We start from the raw sequence: 24057 nt of genomic DNA, 5'->3' as shown, positions 1-24057 counted from the left end.
TATTTGCTTAAGCCCCGCCTATGTATAAGGACCACTGAAGTGAAAACTGAGCGCGGTCGTCCTGAGGTCATCCTCGACTCACCTGGGAAGTGAACTTACTTGACATAGATCTCCACCATGGCCTCCTTGCATTTAAGATCAACACTCAAGACAAAGGTAAGAATGCAAACATTACAGTATGTGCAACTTTGCCAAGTGTTTACAAACTGTGAGAGGTCATCATGGCTTAGACTTGTTTACACAGGTCTCCCAGACAGGATTAACTTCACTTGCAAATTCTCCAATGGCACAAATATTGGATTCATCTTGTGGGAGTACTTTGATATGGTCTCACATTAAATTGTGTTTCTTTACAGGTCCTGTTTAAAGCTGGACGAACGTGCTGCTACTCCACCTCTCGGGTCAATTATCACCTTTATTAGCCTTGCGCACTCCAGTTCAACCTCAAATCTGTTTTTAAATTATTATTATTATGAACCTGTCCTCACAGCCCACCACTAAGCTGTTCATCGATGGAAAGTTTGTTGACTCCGACACATCAGAGTGGCTTGATATTCACAATCCTGTAAGTATTCTTTCATAGCAGCAACATGTAATGCTTCAGTCCAAACTTATTTTTCGTCATCCCATCAGGTTTTGCCCCGGATTTGCAGTTTCATTGATGCAAATATATTCCCTTAGTACAACCGGTGTCCTAAATTTAAAAGGTCCCTGCTGACATCAACCACTCAAATATTCATGGAGTTAATCTGCACTGCAGGCGACCAATGAGGTGATTGCCCGTGTACCAAAAACCACGCAGCAGGAGATGTCCGCCGCCGTCGACTCCTGCGCCAAGGCCTTCCGCTCCTGGTCCGAGACCTCCATTTTGGCTCGGCAGCAGGTCTTTCTGCGCTATCAGCAGCTCATTAAGGACAACATTGTAAGAAAGCCTTAAATATGTGACTGGTTACTTTTCAAACTGATCTAATGGCCATCTTGTGTCTTAGAAAGAACTTGCAAAGTCCATCACCGTGGAACAAGGCAAGACCCTTGCCGATGCAGAGGGCGATGTGTTCAGGGGATTGCGTAAGTAACACGTGTGTGCGCATGTGCGTGTCTGCACTTTCACTTCTGGTTACACAAATGGTTAATGAGTTATGTTGGCCACTCAGAACAAAGGGCACTTTGCACCATTTGACCTTTTCGGTCACAAAATATCATAAAATTTTGAGTGCCAATTTAGAATATGTACTCAGAATATAATTAGTGCCGGAGAGGCGAGGAAATGTTTACGTTTAATTAATTCTTCTAAAAATAAATAGTGAAGTGGATGAAGTAGTGAGGAAAGAATGCAAATTAGTTTTGTAAGCTCTGTTAGCAGCATATCAAGTTGGAGGTCTAACAAAGGCATATTCTTTGTCATTATGAATTATTTTGTCATTTTGGATATGTGTAGCCATCTTACTCTGGACTTAGTCAGTAGTTTATACTTGCATAGAGAACTGTGATTTGTGGAAAAGTCTGCTAGATAAATTGCAATCAAGTTGATTTCTTCTCTGATCACAGAGGTAGTTGAACACGCCTGCAGCATCACCTCACTGATGCTTGGTGAAACTCTGCCCTCCATCACCAAGGACATGGACACGTACACATACCGCCTGCCCCTCGGCGTATGCGCCGGCATCGCCCCGTTTAACTTCCCTGCCATGATCCCGCTTTGGATGTTTCCCATGGGAATGGTGTGTGGCAACACGTACCTCCTGAAACCTTCCGAGAGGGTGCCGACGTGCGCCATGTTGCTGGCCAAGCTGCTGCAGGATGCTGGAGCTCCTGACGGGACCCTCAACATCATCCACGGACAACATGATGGTGTGTATTTACTATTTGTACTCAAAGTAGCTGCTTGAGTGTATGACACAGTATGATGATGATGTCACAATATGACTCATCGTCATTGGTCATGTCTCTGAGTTTTTGGGGGTCACTGTGTCAAGTTTATTTCCATTCTTCCTACCACAGCTGTGAACTTCATTTGTGACCATCCATCCATCAAGGCCATCAGCTTTGTTGGCTCCAATCAGGCAGGCGAGTACATTTATGAGAGGGGATCCAAAAATGGCAAGAGGGTGCAGTCCAATATGGTGAGTGCTAAAACATGCAATACAGAAGCCATGCCATTTTAAAAATGAACACTAGGTGGCAGCCTTATACAACACATTCGTCTTGATTGTGCTACCAGAACCGATAGGTTGAAGGCTGCTGGATGCAATTCACTTAGTTTATTTGCAAGCGTGTTATAATGACCGTATTTACAGTAGTTGTCTTGTCTTTTTTTTAATTGGAGTCAAATCATAAAGCACTCGAATAGATGACAAGTAGAAAAAGCAAAGGAGGACTTTTGCATGGAACTCTACACTTGTCTCACATTTTGATTTGACAGAATCAAGCAAATCTAAAAGTCAGCTTTCATGTACTTTTAGGGAGCAAAGAACCACGGTGTGGTGATGCCTGATGCCAACAAGGAGAACACACTGAACCAGCTGGTGGGGGCCGCGTTCGGGGCCGCCGGTCAGCGCTGCATGGCTCTGTCCACGGCCATCCTAGTGGGCGAGGCTCGCGGCTGGCTGCCTGAGCTTGTGGAGCGCACCAAGGCTCTACGTGTTAATGCAGGTAATCTTTAGGTTGAACTTTATCCAGAGCCACTGGTTTCCTTGAAGGCCTTTTGACCAAGCGTAAGATTTCCACCAATATGACGCACAGGAAACCCTCATGTACAATTTCTGAGGGAGTTCCTCAGGCTGCCCCGTCAGTTCTGTTATTTGTGTGCTTCGTTTTGGAATGTCGCTACCACATCATGCGAGCGCCGCCGGCGTACATGTAACAGTATAACCGCTTGTTTTCTGGGGGCCCGCTCAGGAGATCAGCCCGGTGCAGATGTGGGGCCCCTGATCTCTCCGCAGGCTAAGCAAAGAGTGTGCAGTCTGATCCAAAGTGCTGAGGACCAGGGCGCCAAGGTGCTCCTGGACGGGCGACAGGTTAAAGTAATGGGGTACGAGAACGGAAACTTTGTTGGTCCAACCATCATTGGTGAAGTCACGGTATGTATTTTAGCATTTAATTAGCATTCAATTGTTCCACCTATCACCATAAGTCATGTGTTGCTTCCACAGCCTCAGATGAAGTGCTACACCGAGGAGATTTTCGGACCCGTGCTGGTTGTCCTCGAGGCCGACACTCTCGACGACGCCATCCATTTGGTCAATGGCAATCCCTACGGCAACGGCACCGCCATTTTCACTACAAATGGCGCCACAGCTCGCAAATACACTCACGAGGTGGACGTGGGCCAGGTGAGTGTGGGTGACACTTTGTATCATCGTGGCTCTATAATATTTTCAATGGGGAAACACCTCGTATTTAAAAATGATTCATTTCCATGGAATGTTTACCCCCTGACCAAAATCTACACGTGTTCAATCAAAACAGCAGGACATGTTCTATTATAGACGGAGTGATTCCGATGGGCTTGTTTAAGCAGGGCTTGGCGTCGCACTGTTTGTTTGCCGGTGGAGCCCAGTCGTGCCGTGTTTGCTGTTCACATGTCGGGAATGCTGTGCGGGGCCATGTGCTCGACTCCTCTCCAACAAACAAACATTTTCCCCTCTATCTTCTTTGCCAAAAAATCCACACTTTCCAAACCTATTTGTGTCTTCTCCAACATTCTAAGCAACCGTCCCATGTTTCTCTTAAACTTGTAACAAAGATACCCCCCCCCCTTTCCCTCCTTCTTCCCGTTCACTGTTTCCAAAACTGCAAATTTAAACCACAAGTTATCTTTGTGCTGGTGCTTGTCCCTGCAATTTTGACCCCAGGGGGACTTTTATAAACCACCCAAACATGGAATTGTCGGTAAAACAGTTTTTTTTTTTTTTCTTCAGGTCGGAGTCAATGTTCCCATCCCCGTGCCTTTGCCCATGTTCTCCTTCACTGGCTCAAGAGGATCTTTCAGAGGCGACATGAACTTCTACGGAAAACAAGTGAGCAAACAAACGTTTTCCGATCCTGGAAAGTGAAACAAAATCACTCTTGTTGACAAACAATGTTTTATTTGTATCCAGGGCATTCAGTTTTACACACAGATCAAAACAATCACTTCCCAGTGGAAAGCTGAGGATGCTACACTCAAGAGTCCTGCCGTTACCATGCCAACAATGGGACGCTAGAATAACCCGTACTGACTACTGGACGCGGAAACCTCTCCGATAAATGACGACTCAATGGTACTTAATAAACCGGATTTATTCAAGTAGTCAGGCACTCTATATCGCTCCAATCCAGTCAATAGTATTGGGACACTTGCCCATTACAGGAACTGAGATTGTTGTGCAGTGATGCTCACCAATTCATTATTCATGAGTAGCTGACTCAGAATGTAACAATTGACAATATTTTCCTGAAAAAAATTCACCTATTTAATATTTCTGTGGGTTACGAAGCAGAAAGTCAGCTCGGTTAGAATCTCTAACTCACTCCAAAAGTTGCATGTTAAACTTGAGTCGGGTTGAGGGATTTTGTTTCCGGCGGGCTTTCCCCCAAACTCCAAACACAAATTTGGAAGCATAGAACACAAAGCAAACAGTCCAAAATATCTTGCTATGTTAAAAAATTAACAGGGCGAACAAACCCAACACTTAAGGGCTCAAAATACTGTAAGAGGGGAAACAAACCTAACGTGTTAACAATGCGGTATACGGCGACCGATCCAAAACTTAATGATGGACAGCAAGGCCACACGAAGATCATGTGGTGCGTTTCTCTGCCAGGCTGTTGGTATTGGTGGGAAGGAGGGAGTCAGGGGCCTGAGTAATGAAGGTTGACAGGGCGCAGTGCTCCTCTCTAATTCAGAAGGAATTCACAATCATTATACATGCAGAAATGTAACACACTCATCACTCATGTTCTCACAGCACAGCGTCTTTGCAGCTAAACATGGAATGCGGGGCCCAGTAAATCTATGCAGGCTTTATAATTGCAAGGATGAGGCATAACTTTTATTTCCGGAACATTTCATTTGGTGTCTTACCCAGCGACATGACTGTCGGACGAGGGTGCCGCCAGATTGTTGGCTCTCCTGTCAGGGGAATGAAGATTCGCAGTTGAAGCGCGTTACCTCGTATGCATTTTATCGTCTCTGAGCTTCACAAAGATGTTCAGTTATTCCATTGGATTTAGTGCTTATGTGCTCTCCAGCCATACATCCAGATACAGTCCCTCTCAAATCATGTTCCCAGCTGTTTGCTAACCGCAAACGTTCAAAGGACTAAATAAACTTAAGCGCGCACGTGAGGAGGAGCTGAAAACGAATTGACGTGACCAGATGTTTGTTTCTATTTTTACTATTGTGCCCAGACACTTTTCTTTATTCTTTTTGAGCAACGGGATGGAAAAGAAAACCGAATTGATGTTTTATGGTATCCTCTTAAGCAGAGAAAATGACTGTTAAAAACATTCAAAAGAGGGCGGACTCACCAGAAGTTAATATACAAGCTGCTGCGCTTTGTTCCTCTGAGTTTTCATTTTGGGTTAAGTGATAAATATGCAAGCTGTGAGTGAATTATTTTACCTTGGCCTTTGTCTATTCATTTTCGCAAACAGGAGACGGAGAACTTGCTCCTTTTGTTCCCAAGTGAGATCTGAAATTTCCACTTTACTTCCCGGTTGATGAATCCTGAAAGAGAAATGAAGTTTTGTGATGAAGAATTATCTCATGGATGGGATGATGACGTACCACCGTGCAGCTTCTTCCAAGTCGGAGTAGACTGAGTTGGTGCTATATGGAGTGTTCTGGAAGGTGCGGATGGGCGGGAACTTGACCTTTCCTGCCGTGGCCTGTTTGAGCGTCCATTGATAAGCCTGCTGTGTCTCTTTTTTATACTGAACCCGAGTGGCCGCTATCTCCTCCTTCACCAGAGCCAGAGCCTCATGGAAGAAGCGCTCCAGCTCAGACCGCTGCTCCATGTTGGCGCCAGCTAGCTTCTTGACATGCTTTAATTCTTTCTCCCGCATGGAGAGCACACTTTGAAGCTTCTCCAACTCCGCTTTGTCGACTTGCGAGCTGAGCAGCATCTTCTCCTCACGGCGCTCATGCTCATCCCTTTTCTCTTCCAGAGTCTTCTCCAAAGAATCTATCTTTTCTTTCAAACGAGTCAGCTCTTCTTTTTGGGCCACCATCTGGGCTACGTTTTTCTTTGCCAGCAGGTCCAGTGTCTTCTAGAGGAGTAGACACGAGAAAGATCTTTTACTTTTATGACCAACATACAGCCAAAAATATAAGTCAAATGAAGTGTAATAATTCATTTTAGGTTCATTCTGAAATTTTATATCACGGACTCTTTGTGGGCCATGTAGATGGAAGAAACAAACAAACGATTGTATCCAAACCTTGGCTGCTGAGTCGGGTTTGATTCCCAACAATTTACTGTCATCATGTCAGAGACGTATGCGAATGCAGCCAATATTTATTTGTATTAGAAACCGCCGAACCTAGTGGAAACTCGCCACAACCACAGAGCATGGAGAGAAACTGCGTAGTAAATACACAGAAGCAGAACAAGCAAACAACAAGGAGAGAAACCACCCGAATTAGACGTTTCATAACTACCGCGATTGGGAAAAATGACTAGTCTTTATATCGAAGCGTTACCTAATAATAGCAGCCATGCCTTTGGCCCCGAGCGTTACCTTGTCCACTGCCAGGGCCGTGTTTTCCTTCGCCAGCGAGTTTGCCAGTTTGTGTAGCTCCTCTGCCTCCTTCATGTGGTGCTTCAGTGTCTCGTTGAGACGGACGTTTTCCTTGAACACACAGCGCGAGGCGTCGTCCAGCTGTCTGAAGGACCGCCAGCGCAAACAATTTCACCCAATAATTATTCATTTGGAGAAAACCTTTGAATGGGAGGTTATAGTATGATGCATAATTCATTTCTTTATAAATAGTTTATACCAGGGGTCAGCAGAGTGTGGCCCACAGCCTCATTCTGTTTTTTATTCCGGCCCAGTATTTGGTTGTTTTTTTTTCTACGTTGGTGTCTATCCAAAACTTTCTGTCCAGCTCCAAGCTGATTTTGTTTCTTCTCCTTCCAGTTAGGCACGCATTCTTTTTATGTAAGCGGACATTAGATTGTTGCTTGTTCCGGCCCATCATTTTTTTGGGGCCCATTTTAGGACATATGACAAAACAGTTTTGAACTGATTAATAGACATTTGTGCTATACAGTAAAATAGGTGAGGACAGTTTTTGCAGGTTTTTTTTTTTTTTATGAGGTCAAGTGTTAGCTCATTGACCAAACTGACCAAACTGGGCCTCAAGCTCTCCTCCCTGAAGGCCTGTGTGGGATGTGATTGTTGGCTTAGTTCACTATCTAGCACATGACTGACCAGTGTGGCTCAGAAGCAACATTAAATTCAAAATTATATATTGACAAGGCCAAAAAGTTGTTCTTCGGTTCTGAACATGCAGTAAAAGATTAAAATTAGGCCATCAGTGGGCGCACTCACAAAATGGCTTCATGGTGGGCTTGCTTGTCCATCTGGGCTATCGTTTCCTCAGCATCCTTCTCCAATCGAGCCTGCAAGGAAGTTTACTCTTTGACCAAAATTTTCACAATTAATACAGTAATAATATGATTCAAATTGTAATTCTGAAAAAGAATCAAAACGTTACAGAGAAACTGTCACGATACCTTTTCTGTGAAGAACCGGTACTCCATCTCGATTCGATTTTCCCTGTGCTCCTTCTCAGCGAGCTCCATGCTTTTTCTTATCTGTAATGAAGTTATCATGTAAGTCAAAGCCACGGGAAATGAGAATGAGAAAAAAAAAATGTTCCGCACATCACTGAGCTCCTGCTCCATTTGGGCTTTTCTCGTCTGGAACTCCTCAATGGTCTTCATTCCATCCTGTATCGTCTCAAATTCGCCGGCTCGCTTTCTGAACAACTCCTTCATCTCGTTGATTTCAAGCATGTAATGTTCAACCTGTTGAAATTATTTTCATGTGAAAAGGTGTCAATCCACCCCGTGGACAAAATAAATCTCTCCATGATTGGGAGAAGTTAGAAAACAAGATCCCAGCGTGTTCGAAGCACGCCAACCTTAGGTCATTTCAGTTGAACAAAATCCCTCAAGATGCCACCAGAGAAACCCAAACTGTATAAGAAAAATGCAACGACATGACCAAAATCATAAAAGGCTGACAAACATGTACATGCTGATTACATGAGAGGTTATTATCACCCATTTGATTACATCTTTGGGCCAAATCAATCTTGTTCACATAACTATGTCGCGTTTGGCTACATCAAGGCACCAATCTATACATAAAATATGGAGTTAAAAACAAATTTACATCTGAGTCTTCCACAAGCTATGCGGTAGCGCCATTTGCAAATGTCTTTTATAGAGTAATTGTTTGGTTGAATCCATCAAAATTCCAAATTTATGCTGTCTAAGCCCTCAGGCAGACGGCTGTTTTGATGGGGAATAATTTCACTGCCCAAAAATGTACAAAAGCGGCGTCTTCCAAGTCGACCACGACATTCAATTTTCTGACACATGTGACCGTCGCATGCATGTTTAAAACGGAGATGTTTCCAGACTGTGCCTCATTTTCCGCCGCCATTTTACTAGCATTAAGAGCTGTGAGATGGAAAACAGATGCGGGCTAACGTTGCCTCTTTGTCTTGTAAAGCTGCTTGAAATTGACTTGTCAAGTCCGTTTGATCGCTCATTGTTTTAACTACATAAAAGTGTACTGGAAATCTAATTGGAGAAAAAAAATTCAATATCCAAAAACACAATTGGAAGCAGAGTTTTCAAGAGAAATGTTACAAAATAAAGAAAACTGGCAAAAAAGACTGAAAGGACTGTTGGGGGTGTTAGAATTTTGTACTTCTGATAGTGTTAAGGCACAGGTGTCATTTTATGTGGCCCGCAAAGACAAATTGTGCATCATATTCGTGTGTCATTACTAGAATTGCAAATTGTCTTCACTTTTAATATCTTTTTTAAAAATATTTGACCAGTTTTTACTCGTCTGATTTGAAAACGAGTTATTTGTCAGTTTGTTTTGTAGCTTTTACTGTATATAATATGAGGTGCTCATACATTTATTTGGGTTGACAGTCATAATGGCCCTCCGAAAGAAGCTATGACTACAATGCGGCCCGTGAAAAAAATAAGTTTGACACCTCTGTGTTAAGGCCAGCAGAGGCCTTGCAAGTACATAAATGACATTTGAGGTGTGGCGAACACACTTGTCACTGTCCATTTCCCACCAGGCCCTTTGAAATTATACTTTCACACAAAGTTTAAAATAAACGAATCCCCTAGCGGGAATATGAGTTCGCTTTAGCACCATGATGGCTTTGTTTTGTTTGGTCTTACACAATAAATGTCAACACAATAAATCATTGCTGTACAATGGGCTTCGGTTGCTTAGCTAGGCTGGTTTAAGACGGGTAAGAAAGCAGCAGCTGCATTGTTTCATTGTGGTTATTGTGATCATGCCCTCTCCACTTATGCCAACTTTGTATTTTTGTTGCTAAATTTAGACCATTTTCAGTCTATCCTTGCAACTATTTTCCCAAAAAGCATCTAGCAACAATTTTAAAAAGTAGATTAAGTTTGAGTGATTTATCTTTAGATAAATGACGTCGTTGTACGTATATTTAATTCTTCAAATAAATGTAATTTTATTTGATGTTTCTTTTGTTGTTGTTGCTCAATTTCAGTAACTGTTTAATGTCGTCATATTTTTCATGATTATAAAATTACATCACATAATGTTATTTGGCCATTTTTGACAACAAATGCAACTGCTTTTGTCACTACTGGCACTCACCAGTTTGTTCTGCTGCTCAAGAGCGTGCGCCTCTTGACTTTTGAGCGCATCATGAAGTGCATTCATCTAAAAGAAACAGATTGTTCAAATGTTATCATCCTTGACATGGTGCACATTGGATATTTATTTACCTTCTCATCTTTGGCAGCATCCAACCTCTGCCAGTGAGCGGTGGCTTCAAGGATTTGTCGCTCAGCATGTGCCAGCTTGTTGCCAAGGTCATCGTTGACGCGTGCCAGCCGGCCGCAGCTCTCGCGATATTCAGCGAGAGTCTGCTCTGTTAGTCGGAGTTTCAGCTCCCACAAGGTAACTTTGGCTTTGGCATTATCTAGGTCAAAGTCTTTGTCGGTTTTGGACTCCCGTTTTTCGCTCTTCTTTCCTTTTCTGGGTGGAAGTAGTAAATGCAGGTTAAGTTTTGCAATGAAACTGTGGCTTTAAAAAAAAAAGTGTGCACTTACCCGGTTTTTATCTTTCTCACTTTGACGACTTTCTTCCTGTGCATTTTTTTTCCTTCTGCAAATATAAAATGCCAGATAGAACTAGTACAAGTACGCCAGTGGTGGTGACAGCATCTCTCGTGCAACCTGCTCTGACTAGTTGTGTATCTTTGTCGCCATGGAGACGTCATGGCGGCTCAAGTTTCTCGGCTACATGATCCTGCAGAAGTGGTAGGATTAAGTGATGCCAGTTTTGCAGGGAGTAAAAAAAAAAAAAAAAAAGTCCTTAGAAGAATAAGTGATGTGTGATCTGGGAAAGCTGTCTCATGCGAGGCATGCACATTTGATTCAGAAGCCGGTGAGTGTTTGCCAGAGAGGCAATTTCTAGTGATGCATCTGGGAATCCAGTGAGGTTAGATGATTTCCTCAAGCCGCATTGTCAACACAGTTTATTTCTTTAGCAGACCAAATCTCCTAAAAAGTGCACACAGTGTGTGTAGATGTGGAATGTGCACAAGTTGAAATGCTGAAAGACAGCATTGAATCATCAAATCGTTTTACAAAACCAAAATGACTCATTGTTTCGCATGACACATACCCCAAATTAACTTTAAAGGCAAAATATCACAGCAATGACAACGTTTCATGGAAACCTTCAATAATATTTCAGGCAAATTTGAGAATTTACAAAGAAACAACTGTCGTTTCTACCACAAGTGTTTTTAGTAACCGACTTAGGTTCTTTAATTTTTTTTGTACAAAATCCTTCAAAATGGCCACTGTCATTACTTTATCCAGGTCACAAAACATTTTCCACTGCCCATCCCATTATGTCTTCTCATCTGTGTTGTGGCTCACTGCAAAAGTTAATTGAAATTAAATCATTACATGCCATTTTTCTTTGAGTGCCTTGGTTCAGTAAAGACTATGTAGTTGCTTATAATTAATTGCAAGCCAACCACATTCTCCTCGTCATCTAATTCAGAGAATGTTAAATGTCACTCACCCACCGGCTGTTCATCAAAAACCATGCTCCAGATATTGCAAAACGTGTTGGGCGTAGCTACAGTTAAGTGGATCATATAGTGCTCTAGCATGGCGAACAGAGTTTGAAGACTAAATTTAAAGGTAATTACTATGACAGTGAGGAGAGAAAACTGAAATAACCCCGAACATTTCAAATCTGTCATTATCATTGGAATTGTAATGACAAGGTTTGGGCCTCTTCAGTGAACCTTTAGGGGTAGGACACCCACAAACATGGCATTCCTGAGGCCAACCTTGCAGCATATTAATGATATATTGCACTGTGTAGATTACAAAGCTGAGGTCCCTTCTTGCGCTTTACGGTTTCACTTAACTTGAATCAAAATACCAACCCTGGTATTGAAACGACTTGTGCTGTTGGTAATATGCTGTGTCATGCCACGGCGGTGCACTTTTATAGGGCATCCGAACATGATTTACAGTGGCACATTTCTAAAATTACTGGTGTAAATCTGCCCTCGTATGACATTCTAGTTGGAAGGGCAGCTCTATTACATGACTTTATAATTGAAACAGCAGTGTTGGTTGAAGCGGCCTATGATTCAAATCTGCCCCCCCCTCCCTCAATTGCCCGCTAGTGGATCACCGCTAACCAAACGATGTATAGTATTTATTGTATAGGCACATTCCTCGCAGCATGTCTTGTGAAACATTCAGACATAATTCAACACAGCAAGTCTTTGACATCTTTGTCTTTTTGCTGCATCATGCAAAAAAACATATAGCGGCAAAGCATTTTGTGTTTTTAACCACCTCTGTGTTGTCTTTTTGCAGGACAGTGGAATCTTGAAATATGCAAGAAAAATATGCCTCTACAGTTGCATAGAAGTTTGAATTGCCATCGTCCGTGACATCACATGAGACCTCAGTTTATCTGGTGAGAGCATCGTAGTCTGCTTTTTCTTTGCTATCATTGATAATTTATGAGAGAAAAATATAAGAAAAGAAAATTGCCACTTGTGTGACAATTCAGAATTTTAAACGACACATGCATTTTCCCACAATTAAAATAAGTAGGGATGGGCATTCGTGCCATTGTGGGAGTAAACACAGCCAACTTGTTTCGAAGCCAATTGACGCAGCTTCTCTCATTTCTTTTAAATTCAGCACAGGAGAGGCGCCCACAGTCTTTGGCATTGCGGTCCATTCAGAGGATGAAAATGTGCAAAATGCATTTATATGCAACTGCAAGCAGAGTTCCACTTATGGATCAAGTGAAGTTGACCAGAGTGATCATCTTCCAACCATGTACGTGGACTGTTGTCATATCCTCAAATCCAAGAGGATAATTTAAAAAAGCAGAATCTCCCAAGCAGAACACCCAAAGAAGGTTCACATAAGGAGCTGTCATGGAACCCCCAATCACTGAAAACATGACTGTCTGGACAACAAATCAGACTTGGCAAGGTCTGACAACTGCTGTGTTCGGTGATGCAGAGCAGATCGTTCAGCTCGCAGACAGGAAAAAAGCGGAGTACCAAAAAGATATTCTCATCTGAGCGCTATCATCTTACATGTTAACCACAATCACAGCGCAGATGTTGTATTTCAATGATATGTATGGAGACGTTGTCAGACGATGTTGCGGTTGTACATCATATTTTTAGTCGATTGAGGTTTGGAGATGACTTCCAGTTTGTGTTCGTGGAACATGTTGCAACCTATATGCCTCTAAATATCATTTGGACCTTCTCAGCGGAAAACTTTGGCCACATTTATTATCTTTAAATGATGACTATTCACATTTAATTGAACGTTGCCTTTTTTGGAGCATATTTAATATTGACTGTATGACTCTTGATGTGCTTTTGAGCAAGGCATCAATATGCAACAGAGTTGAATTTCCCTTGAGGGACTATAATGAGTATAATCAATGAAAGAACTGCATTTTGGGCCTGTGCCATGATGGCAGTCAAATAAGGGTACATCATCGAGAGGTCCTGCACATGTACGCTTTGATAGCGGCGAACGACCACTGCGGTGAACCGCAGGCTTGAAAAAAGTAGCCACAGTATTTAGAGAAAAGGAAGGAGGAAGAGAGTCCAATATTTTTAGTTCAAATTACAGTGTTGGAACAGTGCTTTGCACAGTTGACTGTCCTGGGAGGGGAATGGCATGATGGGGGAATGCTGATGCCAAGCCCCACCCCTCCCCACATATTGTCCTCTCTGTGGACTTCCTGCATTCTATGTACCCATGCGCTTTGCCCTCCCTTTACCCTTGATTGCACACTTGCTGCCTCAGTCACCCCACCACATGAGGTGAAAGAGTGAACCACATGTTAGGGCTACTGAGGTTGGTAGAGGGGTCACTATGCTGGGAAGCTTCCATGGGATTGATTTTCACTTTCAGCGGGTTAGGAAAGAAAAATAGAGTTCAAGTGAGGCATCTGGCTTGTTTCCAGTGTGTAGCGGGTAGTGTTTGGTGCGTTCAAGAAGAAAAACGTGCCACTGATACTTGCAGCTCGGTATGTGACAGCGTTCCAAACACCCACCTATAACTTCACTCGGGCTGCTTGGTTCTCTCGTGAAACGTGCCTCGCAGCCCAAATATGTTGCCCTAGTAAGGGAAAAAAAAATCCTGTGGCTGATCCAGATGAATGGGAGTGAGATTCGAACATTCTTTCAAATGATGTGCCAGCTGGAGTGCAGATCACATTTGCATATTTGAAAGTTGGTAAGACTGCTGCGTATTTAATGTGGTGATTACTGCACGACTATGAAAAAGAGGTTAAGTGGGGTTTGGAAAATGTGTTTGATACAAGCCACTGAACAAAACCACAGACTAGAAACTAGTATATTTAGTCACATCTTATACATTTATCAATTTATCTTTATAGCTGTCAGGGATTTGGCGTTATTGGGAGACAAATGCGGGGGATGCAAAATAAGCCATTAATGGGGAACCCTGGAAAAGAAATGAGCGCCTGAGGAGCTGATTGGATGATACAAGAGACCAGCTTGATGAGAATAAGTGGAAAGACCTGTCAAACAGGACAAGAAGAACAAAAAAAAAAAAGCAATTACAAATCCAAACAAAAACATAGACAGTAGCCATCTTTTTTTCTGTCCAAGAATCATTCAAGTCTTGCAATAAATGAGCAAAATTCTCTTCATTGCACTACAGTTATAAAATTCATCCACATGTCCAGAAAAAAAGTTACACTCTCTTAAAATACTCACCAGAACATCTATAGGGATGGAATTTCATACATATAAAATGTAAATATAGATTATTTTGACATCTTTGGGGTGTTCCCCCTTATTCATTCAGACCTGCCTCAGGGGGACCTCAACATCCAGTAAAGATGAGGAGGGAAAACATAGCCAGAAATAAGCACCCTTCTCCTCAACTTCCATGAGAGGAAAAAAAAAAAAAAAAAAAACAGGGAGGCAGGTATTCTCCAGCTTTGCTTCCAACAAGAGGGGGACTGGATGGAGTGGGGATGGACCGCCACAGGATTGGAGGATTGCTGGTCTCGGTGTGGCCCCTCGCCAAGCCCATATGTCTTTATATAGTGTAAACACATCAGGGGACAGTCCTGGGTGTGCATCCACTCTGCTGAGCACTCAACTTTGTGCAGCATCTTCCACTTCTCCTCACCTCTCCTCTCGTAACGCCATGGCTTCGCCGAACCATCTCCTCTCGCTCTTGCTGGTGCTCCTGGCGGGGAGCCTCCTAACCGAGGCGACCTACTACCGGCCCCACCGCTACTTTCCGCACTACATCCGTTTCCGTCAGCCTTCCGCCCACATGTCGAACCACCTCCCGGAGGTCGTGAACCCGGCGCCCGTTCCTCGTCATCCCGGCGTGCCGAGGCATCCCGTCATCCCGCACGATCTCCACCCGAGACCCGATGACATCCAGACTTTACCGGAAACTTTCCACCCGGAGCCCGAAGTCGTCCATCCGGAGCCTGAATCTCACCACCGATCGGCGCCTGCAGCTCGTCTCGCCCTCGCCAACACGACGCGCGTCTTCTACGGCGTCATGTTCGATGCGGGCAGCACCGGCACCAGGATCCACATCTATAAATTCATCCAGAAAGACCCAGGTAATCCCCCGGCTGTGCCCCCTCTGCATGTGCGCGTCAGTTTATCCAGCCCCGGCAAGTGCGCTTCTAAAAGTAGCTGAGGTTGACTTTGTAATGACTTGTGGAGCGGATGGACGTGACGTGATGCTGTTTAAATATCACCAGCTGGAAAAGTCATTCTAGTGTTTCTCGCTCTATTTCCTTTTATACTATCTATAGCCACATGTCGGTTCTCTGTTTTAATGCTGTTGCACTCATGTTAACTTCATTTTAAAATATTTATTCTTCCTGTAGTTGAGCTGCCAGTTCTGGACAATGAAATGTACCATGCAGTGAAACCTGGACTTTCTGCTTATAAAGACAAACCTGAGGAGGTATGCAGTATTTTTGTTTGCAATATTGCTTTTACGCTACATAATGTAATGAGAATTTCATCATAAGTTGCATAGAAAAATTAAATAGATGATGCTCAGGTTTTATTTAATATTATTGTGATTATGTGCAGTAGTGGAGAAGTGCGTTTACATTTTCAAAATGCAGATGAAAGTAAGAAAGAAAATCTAAATATTACTATTCCATACTGAATAATTGTGTTGCCTGTCTGAAAAGGAGTCGGAAGAGTTTATTATAAGACTTATTGAAATACTAAACATTCACCTATATTTTAGACAAATTGGCTATCTACTATATCTGAAATATGCACTCCAATAATATACATCTTTGTATTTTGCCCTGCACACTGTGCAGTCTATACATTAAATATTAGAAACTGCTTTAAGTAGAACGGGAAAAAAAAACCACTGCAAGATGAGACAACAATTGTTAAATGCATTTGATTTAAAAAAAAAAAAAAATGCAAAATTATCTCCTGAAGTCAGACAAGTGTTTTAACTGCTCTTGGATTGGATCTCATTAACCCGAGTTTGAAACCCTAACTCTAGTATGAACCCTAGTTTGAAACCCTAACCCTAGCTTTAAACCCAACTTTGAAACTGTAACCCTAGCTTTACACCCAACTTTGAAACAGTAACCCGAGCTTTAAACCCTACTTTGAAACCCTAACCCTAGTATGAAACCCTACTTTGAAGCCCTAACCCTAGCTTTAAACCCTACTTTGAAACCCTAACCCTAGTTTGAAACCGTAGTTTGAAACCCTAACCATAGCTTTAAACCCATGTTTAAAAGCCTTACCCTAGCTTTAAACCCTACTTTGAAACCCTAACCCTAGTATGAACCCTAGTTTGAAACCCTAACCCTAGCTTTAAACCCAACTTTGAAACTGTAACCCTAGCTTTACACCCAACTTTGAAACAGTAACCCTAGCTTTAAACCCTACTTTGAAACCCTAACCCTAGTATGAAACCCTACTTTGAAGCCCTAACCCTAGCTTTAAACCCTACTTTGAAACCCTAACCCTAGTTTGAAACCGTAGTTTGAAACCCTAACCATAGCTTTAAACTCATGTTTAAAACCCTTACCCTAGCTTTAAACCCTACTTTGAAACCCTAACCCTAGTATGAAACCCTACTTTGAAACCCTAACTCTAGTATGAACCCTAGTTTGAAACCCTAACCCTAGCTTTAAACCCAACTTTGAAACTGTAACCCTAGCTTTACACCCAACTTTGAAACAGTAACCCGAGCTTTAAACCCTACTTTGAAACCCTAACCCTAGTATGAAACCCTACTTTGAAGCCCTAACCCTAGCTTTAAACCCTACTTTGAAACCCTAACCCTAGTTTGAAACCCTACTTTGAAACCCTAACCCTAGTATGAAACCCTACTTTGAAGCCCTAACCCTAGCTTTAAACCCTACTTTGAAACCCTAACCCTAGTTTGAAACCGTAGTTTGAAACCCTAACCATAGCTTTAAACCCATGTTTAAAAGCCTTACCCTAGCTTTAAACCCTACTTTGAAACCCTAACCCTAGTATGAACCCTAGTTTGAAACCCTAACCCTAGCTTTAAACCCAACTTTGAAACTGTAACCCTAGCTTTACACCCAACTTTGAAACAGTAACCCGAGCTTTAAACCCTACTTTGAAACCCTAACCCTAGTATGAAACCCTACTTTGAAGCCCTAACCCTAGCTTTAAACCCTACTTTGAAACCCTAACCCTAGTTTGAAACCGTAGTTTGAAACCCTAACCATAGCTTTAAACCCATGTTTAAAAGCCTTACCCTAGCTTTAAACCCTACTTTGAAACCTTAACCCTAGTATGAACCCTAGTTTGAAACCCTAACCCTAGCTTTAAACCCAACTTTGAAACTGTAACCCTAGCTTTACACCCAACTTTGAAACAGTAACCCTAGCTTTAAACCCTACTTTGAAACCCTAACCCTAGTATGAAACCCTACTTTGAAGCCCTAACCCTAGCTTTGAACCCTACTTTGAAACCCTAACCCTAGTTTGAAACCGTAGTTTGAAACCCTAACCATAGCTTTAAACCCATGTTTAAAAGCCTTACCCTAGCTTTAAACCCTACTTTGAAACCCTAACCCTAGTATGAACCCTAGTTTGAAACCCTAACCCTAGCTTTAAACCCAACTTTGAAACTGTAACCCTAGCTTTACACCCAACTTTGAAACAGTAACCCGAGCTTTAAACCCTACTTTGAAACCCTAACCCTAGTATGAAACCCTACTTTGAAGCCCTAACCCTAGCTTTAAACCCTACTTTGAAACCCTAACCCTAGTTTGAAACCGTAGTTTGAAACCCTAACCATAGCTTTAAACCCATGTTTAAAAGCCTTACCCTAGCTTTAAACCCTACTTTGAAACCCTAACCCTAGTATGAACCCTAGTTTGAAACCCTAACCCTAGCTTTAAACCCAACTTTGAAACTGTAACCCTAGCTTTACACCCAACTTTGAAACAGTAACCCGAGCTTTAAACCCTACTTTGAAACCCTAACCCTAGTATGAAACCCTACTTTGAAGCCCTAACCCTAGCTTTAAACCCTACTTTGAAACCCTAACCCTAGTTTGAAACCGTAGTTTGAAACCCTAACCATAGCTTTAAACCCATGTTTAAAACCCTTACCCTAGCTTTAAACCCTACTTTGAAACCCTAACCCTAGTATGAAACCCTACTTTGAAACCCTAACCCTAGTATGAAACCCTACTTTGAAGCCCTAACCCTAGCTTTAAACCCTACTTTGAAACCCTAACCCTAGTTTGAAACCGGAGTTTGAAACCCTAACCATAGCTTTAAACCCATGTTTAAAACCCTTACCCTAGCTTTAAACCCTACTTTGAAACCCTAACCCTAGTATGAAACCCTACTTTGAAACCCTAACCCTAGTTTGAAACCGTAGTTTGAAACCCTAACCATAGCTTTAAACCCATGTTTAAAACCCTTACCCTAGCTTTAAACCCTACTTTGAAACCCTAACCCTAGTATGAAACCCTACTTTGAAACCCTGACTCCAGTATGAACCCTAGTTTGAAACCCTAACCCTAGCTTTAAACCCAACTTTGAAACTGTAACCCTAGCTTTACACCCAACTTTGAAACAGTAACCCGAGCTTTAAACCCTACTTTGAAACCCTAACCCTAGTATTTCACCCGACTTTGAAGCCCTAACCCTAGCTTTAAACCCTACTTTGAAACCCTAACCCTAGTTTGAAACCCTACTTTGAAACCCTAACCCTAGTATGAAACCCTACTTTGAAGCCCTAACCCTAGCTTTAAACCCTACTTTGAAACCCTAACCCTAGTTTGAAACCGTAGTTTGAAACCCTAACCATAGCTTTAAACCCATGTTTAAAACCCTTACCCTAGCTTTAAACCCTACTTTGAAACCCTAACCCTAGTATGAAACCCTACTTTGAAACCCTAACCCTAGTATGAAACCCTACTTTGAAACCCTAACCCTAGATTTAATCCAGGGGTGTCAAACTCTTTTTTTTCGCGGGCCGCATTGTAGTTATAGCCATTATGATTGTCAACCCAAATAAATGTATGAGCACCTCATATTGTATACAGTAAAAGCTACAAAACAAACAAATAACTCGTTTTCAAACCAGACGAGTAAAAACTGGTCAAATATTTAAAAAAAAAGGATATTATTAAAAGTGAAGACAATCTGCAATTCTAGTAATGACACTTGAATTTGATGCTCAATTTGTCTTCGCGGGCCACATAAAATGATGTGGCGGGCCATATCTGCCCCCCTGCCTTGAGTTTGACACCTGTAGTTTAAGTGCATATTATTAGTGTATGCATCGCAGATCCCTTATTATGTTCTCTGGGTTGGGTTAACACACAAACGGTAATTACGCAAATGAGACCGGCTGCGGCATTCACCAACCCATCTTTAATATTCTGCAAGTGACCTCGTTCTAATCCGGACACATGCTGTTGCTTCTGTTACTATAATTGCCATGTGCTCCTCAGGGCGGTGACACGGTGCGTCAGCTGCTGAAGATAGCCAAGAAGACGGTGCCAGAGGAGGAATGGAGGAGGACCCCGGTGGTCCTGAAAGCCACGGCGGGCCTGCGCCTTCTGCCCGAAGACAAAGCCAATGCTCTTTTGAACGAGGTGAGGCACGCTCTCCCGCTGCCCTCAGACACTCTGGCACAGACACGAGCCGCTCCGCCGGGGAGCGGGATAAGAAACCACTAAGTGCTTACAAGTGTCAGTGGGAAAAAGAAGGAACAACTCTGCCCATTCGGCGGCTATGATGTTGCAAAAAACAGCTGTTGTGGTGTTGTCATTTGAAGTATTCAATCCGCTACTGTTTCAAGCTTGGCTCTCTGCTTTCACTTTTTTCAGAGCCTGCCAACTGTATATAACTATAGATCAATCTTTCATCACAGGTGAAACATGTTTTTGAAGAGTCTCCCTTCTACGTGCCGCACAACAGCGTCACCATTATGAATGGAACAAACGAAGGTATGTTATATACGTATATTGCATATTTTTTGCAATTCTCATTGCACATCTAGATGCGCCACTGCAGCCGTGTCGCAATCACAACTAACGCAGGCATTTGCACCCTCGTGTTGTTCCAGGAGTCCTGGCTTGGGTCACGGTGAACTTCCTAACAGGTAAGACATGGTTTGTGTTTTGCTGTGTTGGTGTGAGTGGTCACATCTGAAGTTCTAGTGTATATACTCAACCCCGGGCAGCCAAAGGTGCTTGTCTCCAGTCTGAGGTTGCCAGATTTCCAAACAGTGATGGGCAGTCAAATTTTTTTTCTCACACAGCCAATTTAATTTCCAAAACAAGAGATCATAAATTAATTTTCCCCTGAATGAGACATCATTTGGTGCATCTTTCCGGACTTAAGATTTTTCATTTTTTATTCTACATAATTAAAAATGAAAAAACATTAAATTGTTATTGTGGTAAGAATGGCATCTTATATTGTCTCCATTCAGTGAAATTTGTGTGTCTACTTTAGGCCACTTGTATTCCAACACAAAGAGGACAGTGGGCATCCTGGACTTGGGTGGAGGCTCTACACAAATCACCTTCCTTCCAAAATCAAAGGTAAAAAATGATGCACTTGACACTGAAAGCTATTAATTAAAAAAAAAAAAAAAATCACACCACTAACTGTGTGTTTCTGTCCACCAGAGAACCGTTGACTTTGCTCCCAATAGTTACATCGCCAAATTCAACTTGTTCAATAGTACATACCAGCTTTACACACACAGGTATGTGGCCAATTGTATCAATTTACTAGGTTTTGAAAATAAAAGTTACAAATACAAGATTCTCAAATCTCACCATGACCTTCTAGCTACCTTGGAAATGGACTGTATGCAGCTCGGCTGGCAACTCTTGGAGCACTAGGAGCTGATGGTACTGTATCTAAAAGCCCTTATATAAAATATGGCAGAGCTTTTAATGTAACATGGGCTATTTGACCTTTTTGACATCTTAGGTCTCGATTGGAAAGTCTTCACCAGTTCCTGCCTCCCAAAGAAGTTCAGAGAAGAAGTGACCTTTGGTGGAACCACTTACAAAGTCAGCGGAGTTCCAGATGGTAAGTCCGGTTAAATAAATTTTATGTATATACTATCGCGTCATTTCTAAACAGAAGTTATCTCAAGGCATTTTACATATCGAGATCTTCGAACACTTAAGTACAGTGTCCCTTAAGTGACATTTACACTTGCGTGTAACATCGGTGCCAAACACATGTTGCATATTCTGCCTCATAGTTAAAATAAAATAAAATAAAATATAGTGAGTTACCTACACAAATAAGGCAGTCAGTCTCATGCCACAGTCAAAAAGCCAAAAAGACGCTGGGCTTGTCCCAGAGAATTTGTTTTCTTTGTTGTGCGTGTGAACGTAACGAGTGGCTCAATCTGGACCGCGCACAATTATGCGGTAAAAATAGACAGGTCGTCATGGCAGCACTAACTGCTGCTCTTGTCAGCACACGGTCACAATTGCTGGTGACTTTGGGGCTTCCCCTCATATATATAATCTGGCGGAGCCAAAACTGAGGTTACCGTACCTCCATTGCATACCGTTGTTTACATTCTTACATTGTTTCCAGGCTTCGCAGGCTACAAGCTGTGCTACTTCGAGGTGATGAGGGTCATCAAGGGCATCGTGCATCAGCCTTACGAGGTCAAAGGCATCAGCGTCTTCTATGCTTTCTCCTACTACTTTGACAGAGCTGTGGAGTCCGGTCTCATTGGTGAGTTGGAGCTCAACAAAAGTGTCACTTTATCTGACTTATAATTGATTTCTTCAAAATGCACTTTTTTATGCCTTACAGATGGAAGCCGAGGTGGCTCAATCGAAGTCAGGGATTTTAAGAAGCGAGCTAAAGAGGGTAAGTGGATGAGTGTCAACACGACTGGAAGTAAATCATCTGATCTCGTGCATGCAAAGACGTGGCACGGCGCTTCCTGTCAGACTAAATTTACTGCTGTCAAGTCAGACTAATTACTTGCTAAAATAAGACAGAAATGTGCTTATAGTAAACAATTTAAACATTCCTGCACAATGTAAAGTATGTGCAAGTGTAGCGATTTCGTTTGGCAGATTGAGATCCCACCCCGTGCTCGCATGGTCACTGAGTGTGGCACCTGACAGCCACACACCAACGCCGCCCACTCTCAGCCTTTCGCCGACCCCCAACTCGTACACTCGCACCCTTCTGTCTAGTGTGACACCAAACAAAATACAAGGTCATCTTTTAATCATGTCGCGGCGGCGCCCGGTAGTCTGGCTCCTTTTTACAAATAAATCTAGAAAGTTATGAGAAATCAACAGTGTGTCCAAAGGGATCGTAGAAATATTGATTTAATGAAAAATCTTCATGCGTTTGCAGTGTGCAACAAAATGGCCAAGTACCGTGCCGTCAACCCCTTCCTGTGCATGGACATGACATACATCACCTGCTTGCTCAAGGAGGGCTTTGGCTTCAAGGACAACACCGTGCTGCAGGTACGTCACGCCAACGCGGACCTCCACATGCAAAAATGTCAATGGTATTAACTCGATTGATTTCGTTGCCAGCTGGCCAAGAAAGTGAACAACGTGGAGACCAGTTGGGCTCTGGGCGCCACCTTTGACTACTTCAGGAACCTCAACATTCAATAAAAGTGGCTCAAGGGTAATGCAGTCAGCACTGAGAGGGACACTTTTGTCACTGCGGGGCTTCCCTCCCTCCGCCCACAGACACACCCAGTTCCATCCTGGCCACCCTCCTCTTCATCATCGCCCGCCAAACACTCCCAGAACTGTTTCAAATAAATCACTATATTTTTATAAGGCCAGCTTTTCTACTGTACGTTGAGCCCCCTGACTGCTGGGCTGACTTTATTTTTGTAAAGCATAATGTCCTCACCAGTCCAGTGTGGGGGTCTAATTTGTAGTCATTGCCCGGTTGTGGGCTGCGTGTAATGGAAGTCACGTCTGTCTTAATGCTTTCTTTTATTGTAGGCGCTAACAATTTCACGGGAAATTCCTTTGGACAAGGTCGACGAGCAGTTAACAAGCGCACAGCTTCTGTTATGCAACTTTGCACGCAACACTTTAATTGTAGACATTGTAGCTATTCTTTGTGACTCAGGAGGTCAAAGTTCACACTCACAAAGTGTGTGTGGCGAGGTGTCACACGCACCAAATGAATGCTTTGACTTTAGTGTTTCCTGAACTGAATAGTCAGCATCAATTGTGGCGAAATTGCAAAGGAGCCCAAGAACAACCTCTCATGAAGTGGACTTAACAACATCATTAAGCTTAACTACTTCAAAAGTAAACACAAATTATCAAGCCAAGGATAAATATGTGGCTTTTAAAGTTGTAGGGATGTCGCTGATTGTTTAACAGCATTTTTTTACCTGCTTCTTGTGAACTGTACAAATATTTAAATACCTGAAAATCTATCTAATGTATTTAACAATGTTTGTTTTTGGCTTTTACCTGACTCTCTTCCCACTATACAAAATGTACCATAACTACTGTTGTATATATGCCAACTACACTCACCAAGAGCCGCTTTCAATGCAAAAACAAACGCTAAACATTTTCTGCCATGCCACAGTTGCTTTAAATGCGTATTAGCTGATTAACCTTATGCTTTTAGTATTTAAATTGTTTATTTCTTACTCAGTGAAATGCTTGTTTTACTTAAACATCCATGTGAATATGTCTTTTCCTGTAATAAATAAAAAGATTTTACATTGACT

At 42.5% G+C, this 24057-nt stretch overlaps 3 protein-coding genes and 1 long non-coding RNA gene across 5 annotated transcripts; 3 read left to right on the top strand and 1 right to left on the bottom strand.

Annotated features, from left to right (window-relative positions):
- The first annotated feature begins 5 nt into the window (after positions 1-5).
- On the top strand, positions 6-4291 carry aldh6a1 (aldehyde dehydrogenase 6 family, member A1). The gene is made up of 12 exons (XM_037240810.1): positions 6-156; positions 357-401; positions 491-565; positions 761-922; positions 990-1068; positions 1549-1851; positions 2002-2123; positions 2463-2652; positions 2899-3080; positions 3153-3332; positions 3921-4019; positions 4101-4291. The coding sequence occupies exons 1-12, from the start codon at positions 118-120 to the stop codon at positions 4203-4205; spliced, it is 1581 nt and encodes a 526-aa protein (XP_037096705.1). The 5' UTR covers positions 6-117; the 3' UTR covers positions 4206-4291.
- Positions 4069-10988, bottom strand: LOC119115909 (basal body-orientation factor 1-like). 2 transcript variants are annotated; one of them, XM_037240804.1, is made up of 11 exons: positions 10338-10988; positions 10011-10263; positions 9880-9945; positions 7872-8015; positions 7722-7802; positions 7537-7607; positions 6724-6868; positions 5771-6252; positions 5606-5710; positions 5066-5113; positions 4069-4878 (listed from the first exon to the last, which is right to left on the bottom strand). In XM_037240804.1, the coding sequence occupies exons 1-11, from the start codon at positions 10505-10507 to the stop codon at positions 4782-4784; spliced, it is 1662 nt and encodes a 553-aa protein (XP_037096699.1). In that variant the 5' UTR covers positions 10508-10988; the 3' UTR covers positions 4069-4781. The 2 variants fall into 2 exon arrangements, with proteins under 2 accessions (XP_037096699.1, XP_037096698.1); XM_037240803.1 differs by having other exon boundaries at positions 7722-8015.
- On the top strand, positions 10083-13389 carry LOC119115913. The gene is made up of 3 exons (XR_005096207.1): positions 10083-10185; positions 12138-12240; positions 12471-13389. It is a non-coding gene; the product is annotated as an uncharacterized LOC119115913 (long non-coding RNA).
- A 1423-nt stretch (positions 13390-14812) lies between these two features.
- Positions 14813-24057, top strand: entpd5a (ectonucleoside triphosphate diphosphohydrolase 5a). The gene is made up of 13 exons (XM_037240802.1): positions 14813-15417; positions 15691-15770; positions 19793-19936; positions 20215-20290; positions 20410-20445; positions 20802-20890; positions 20978-21057; positions 21144-21205; positions 21288-21389; positions 21912-22055; positions 22137-22193; positions 22695-22810; positions 22883-24057. Exons 1-13 carry the CDS (start codon positions 14868-14870, stop codon positions 22964-22966), a joined length of 1620 nt encoding a protein of 539 aa, XP_037096697.1. The 5' UTR covers positions 14813-14867; the 3' UTR covers positions 22967-24057.

Source organism: Syngnathus acus, chromosome 22 (genome assembly GCF_901709675.1).
Source record: "Syngnathus acus chromosome 22, fSynAcu1.2, whole genome shotgun sequence".
In the NCBI taxonomy this organism is placed as follows: Eukaryota; Metazoa; Chordata; class Actinopteri; order Syngnathiformes; family Syngnathidae; genus Syngnathus; species Syngnathus acus.
This window is presented reverse-complemented; position numbering and strand designations above follow the sequence as displayed.

Excerpts from the sequence above, each read along its gene's own strand:
- LOC119115909 (XM_037240803.1), bottom strand. The coding sequence starts at position 10,507 with ATGACGTCTCCATGGCGACAAAGATACACAACTAGTCAGAGCAGGTTG. Across the intron at positions 6,869-7,536 it reads GCCCACCATGAAGCCATTTT|ACAGCTGGACGACGCCTCGC; the intron begins GTGAGTGCGCCC and ends GCGGTCCTTCAG. Across the intron at positions 4,879-5,065 it reads TCCGACAGTCATGTCGCTGG|AGAGGAGCACTGCGCCCTGT; the intron begins GTAAGACACCAA and ends CTTCTGAATTAG.
- aldh6a1 (XM_037240810.1), top strand. The coding sequence starts at position 118 with ATGGCCTCCTTGCATTTAAGATCAACACTCAAGACAAAG. Across the intron at positions 157-356 it reads GATCAACACTCAAGACAAAG|GTCCTGTTTAAAGCTGGACG; the intron begins GTAAGAATGCAA and ends GTTTCTTTACAG. Across the intron at positions 2,124-2,462 it reads AGAGGGTGCAGTCCAATATG|GGAGCAAAGAACCACGGTGT; the intron begins GTGAGTGCTAAA and ends ATGTACTTTTAG.
- entpd5a (XM_037240802.1), top strand. The coding sequence starts at position 14,868 with ATGTCTTTATATAGTGTAAACACATCAGGGGACAGTCCTGGGTGTGCA. Across the intron at positions 15,771-19,792 it reads ATAAAGACAAACCTGAGGAG|GGCGGTGACACGGTGCGTCA; the intron begins GTATGCAGTATT and ends TGTGCTCCTCAG. Across the intron at positions 19,937-20,214 it reads CCAATGCTCTTTTGAACGAG|GTGAAACATGTTTTTGAAGA; the intron begins GTGAGGCACGCT and ends CTTTCATCACAG.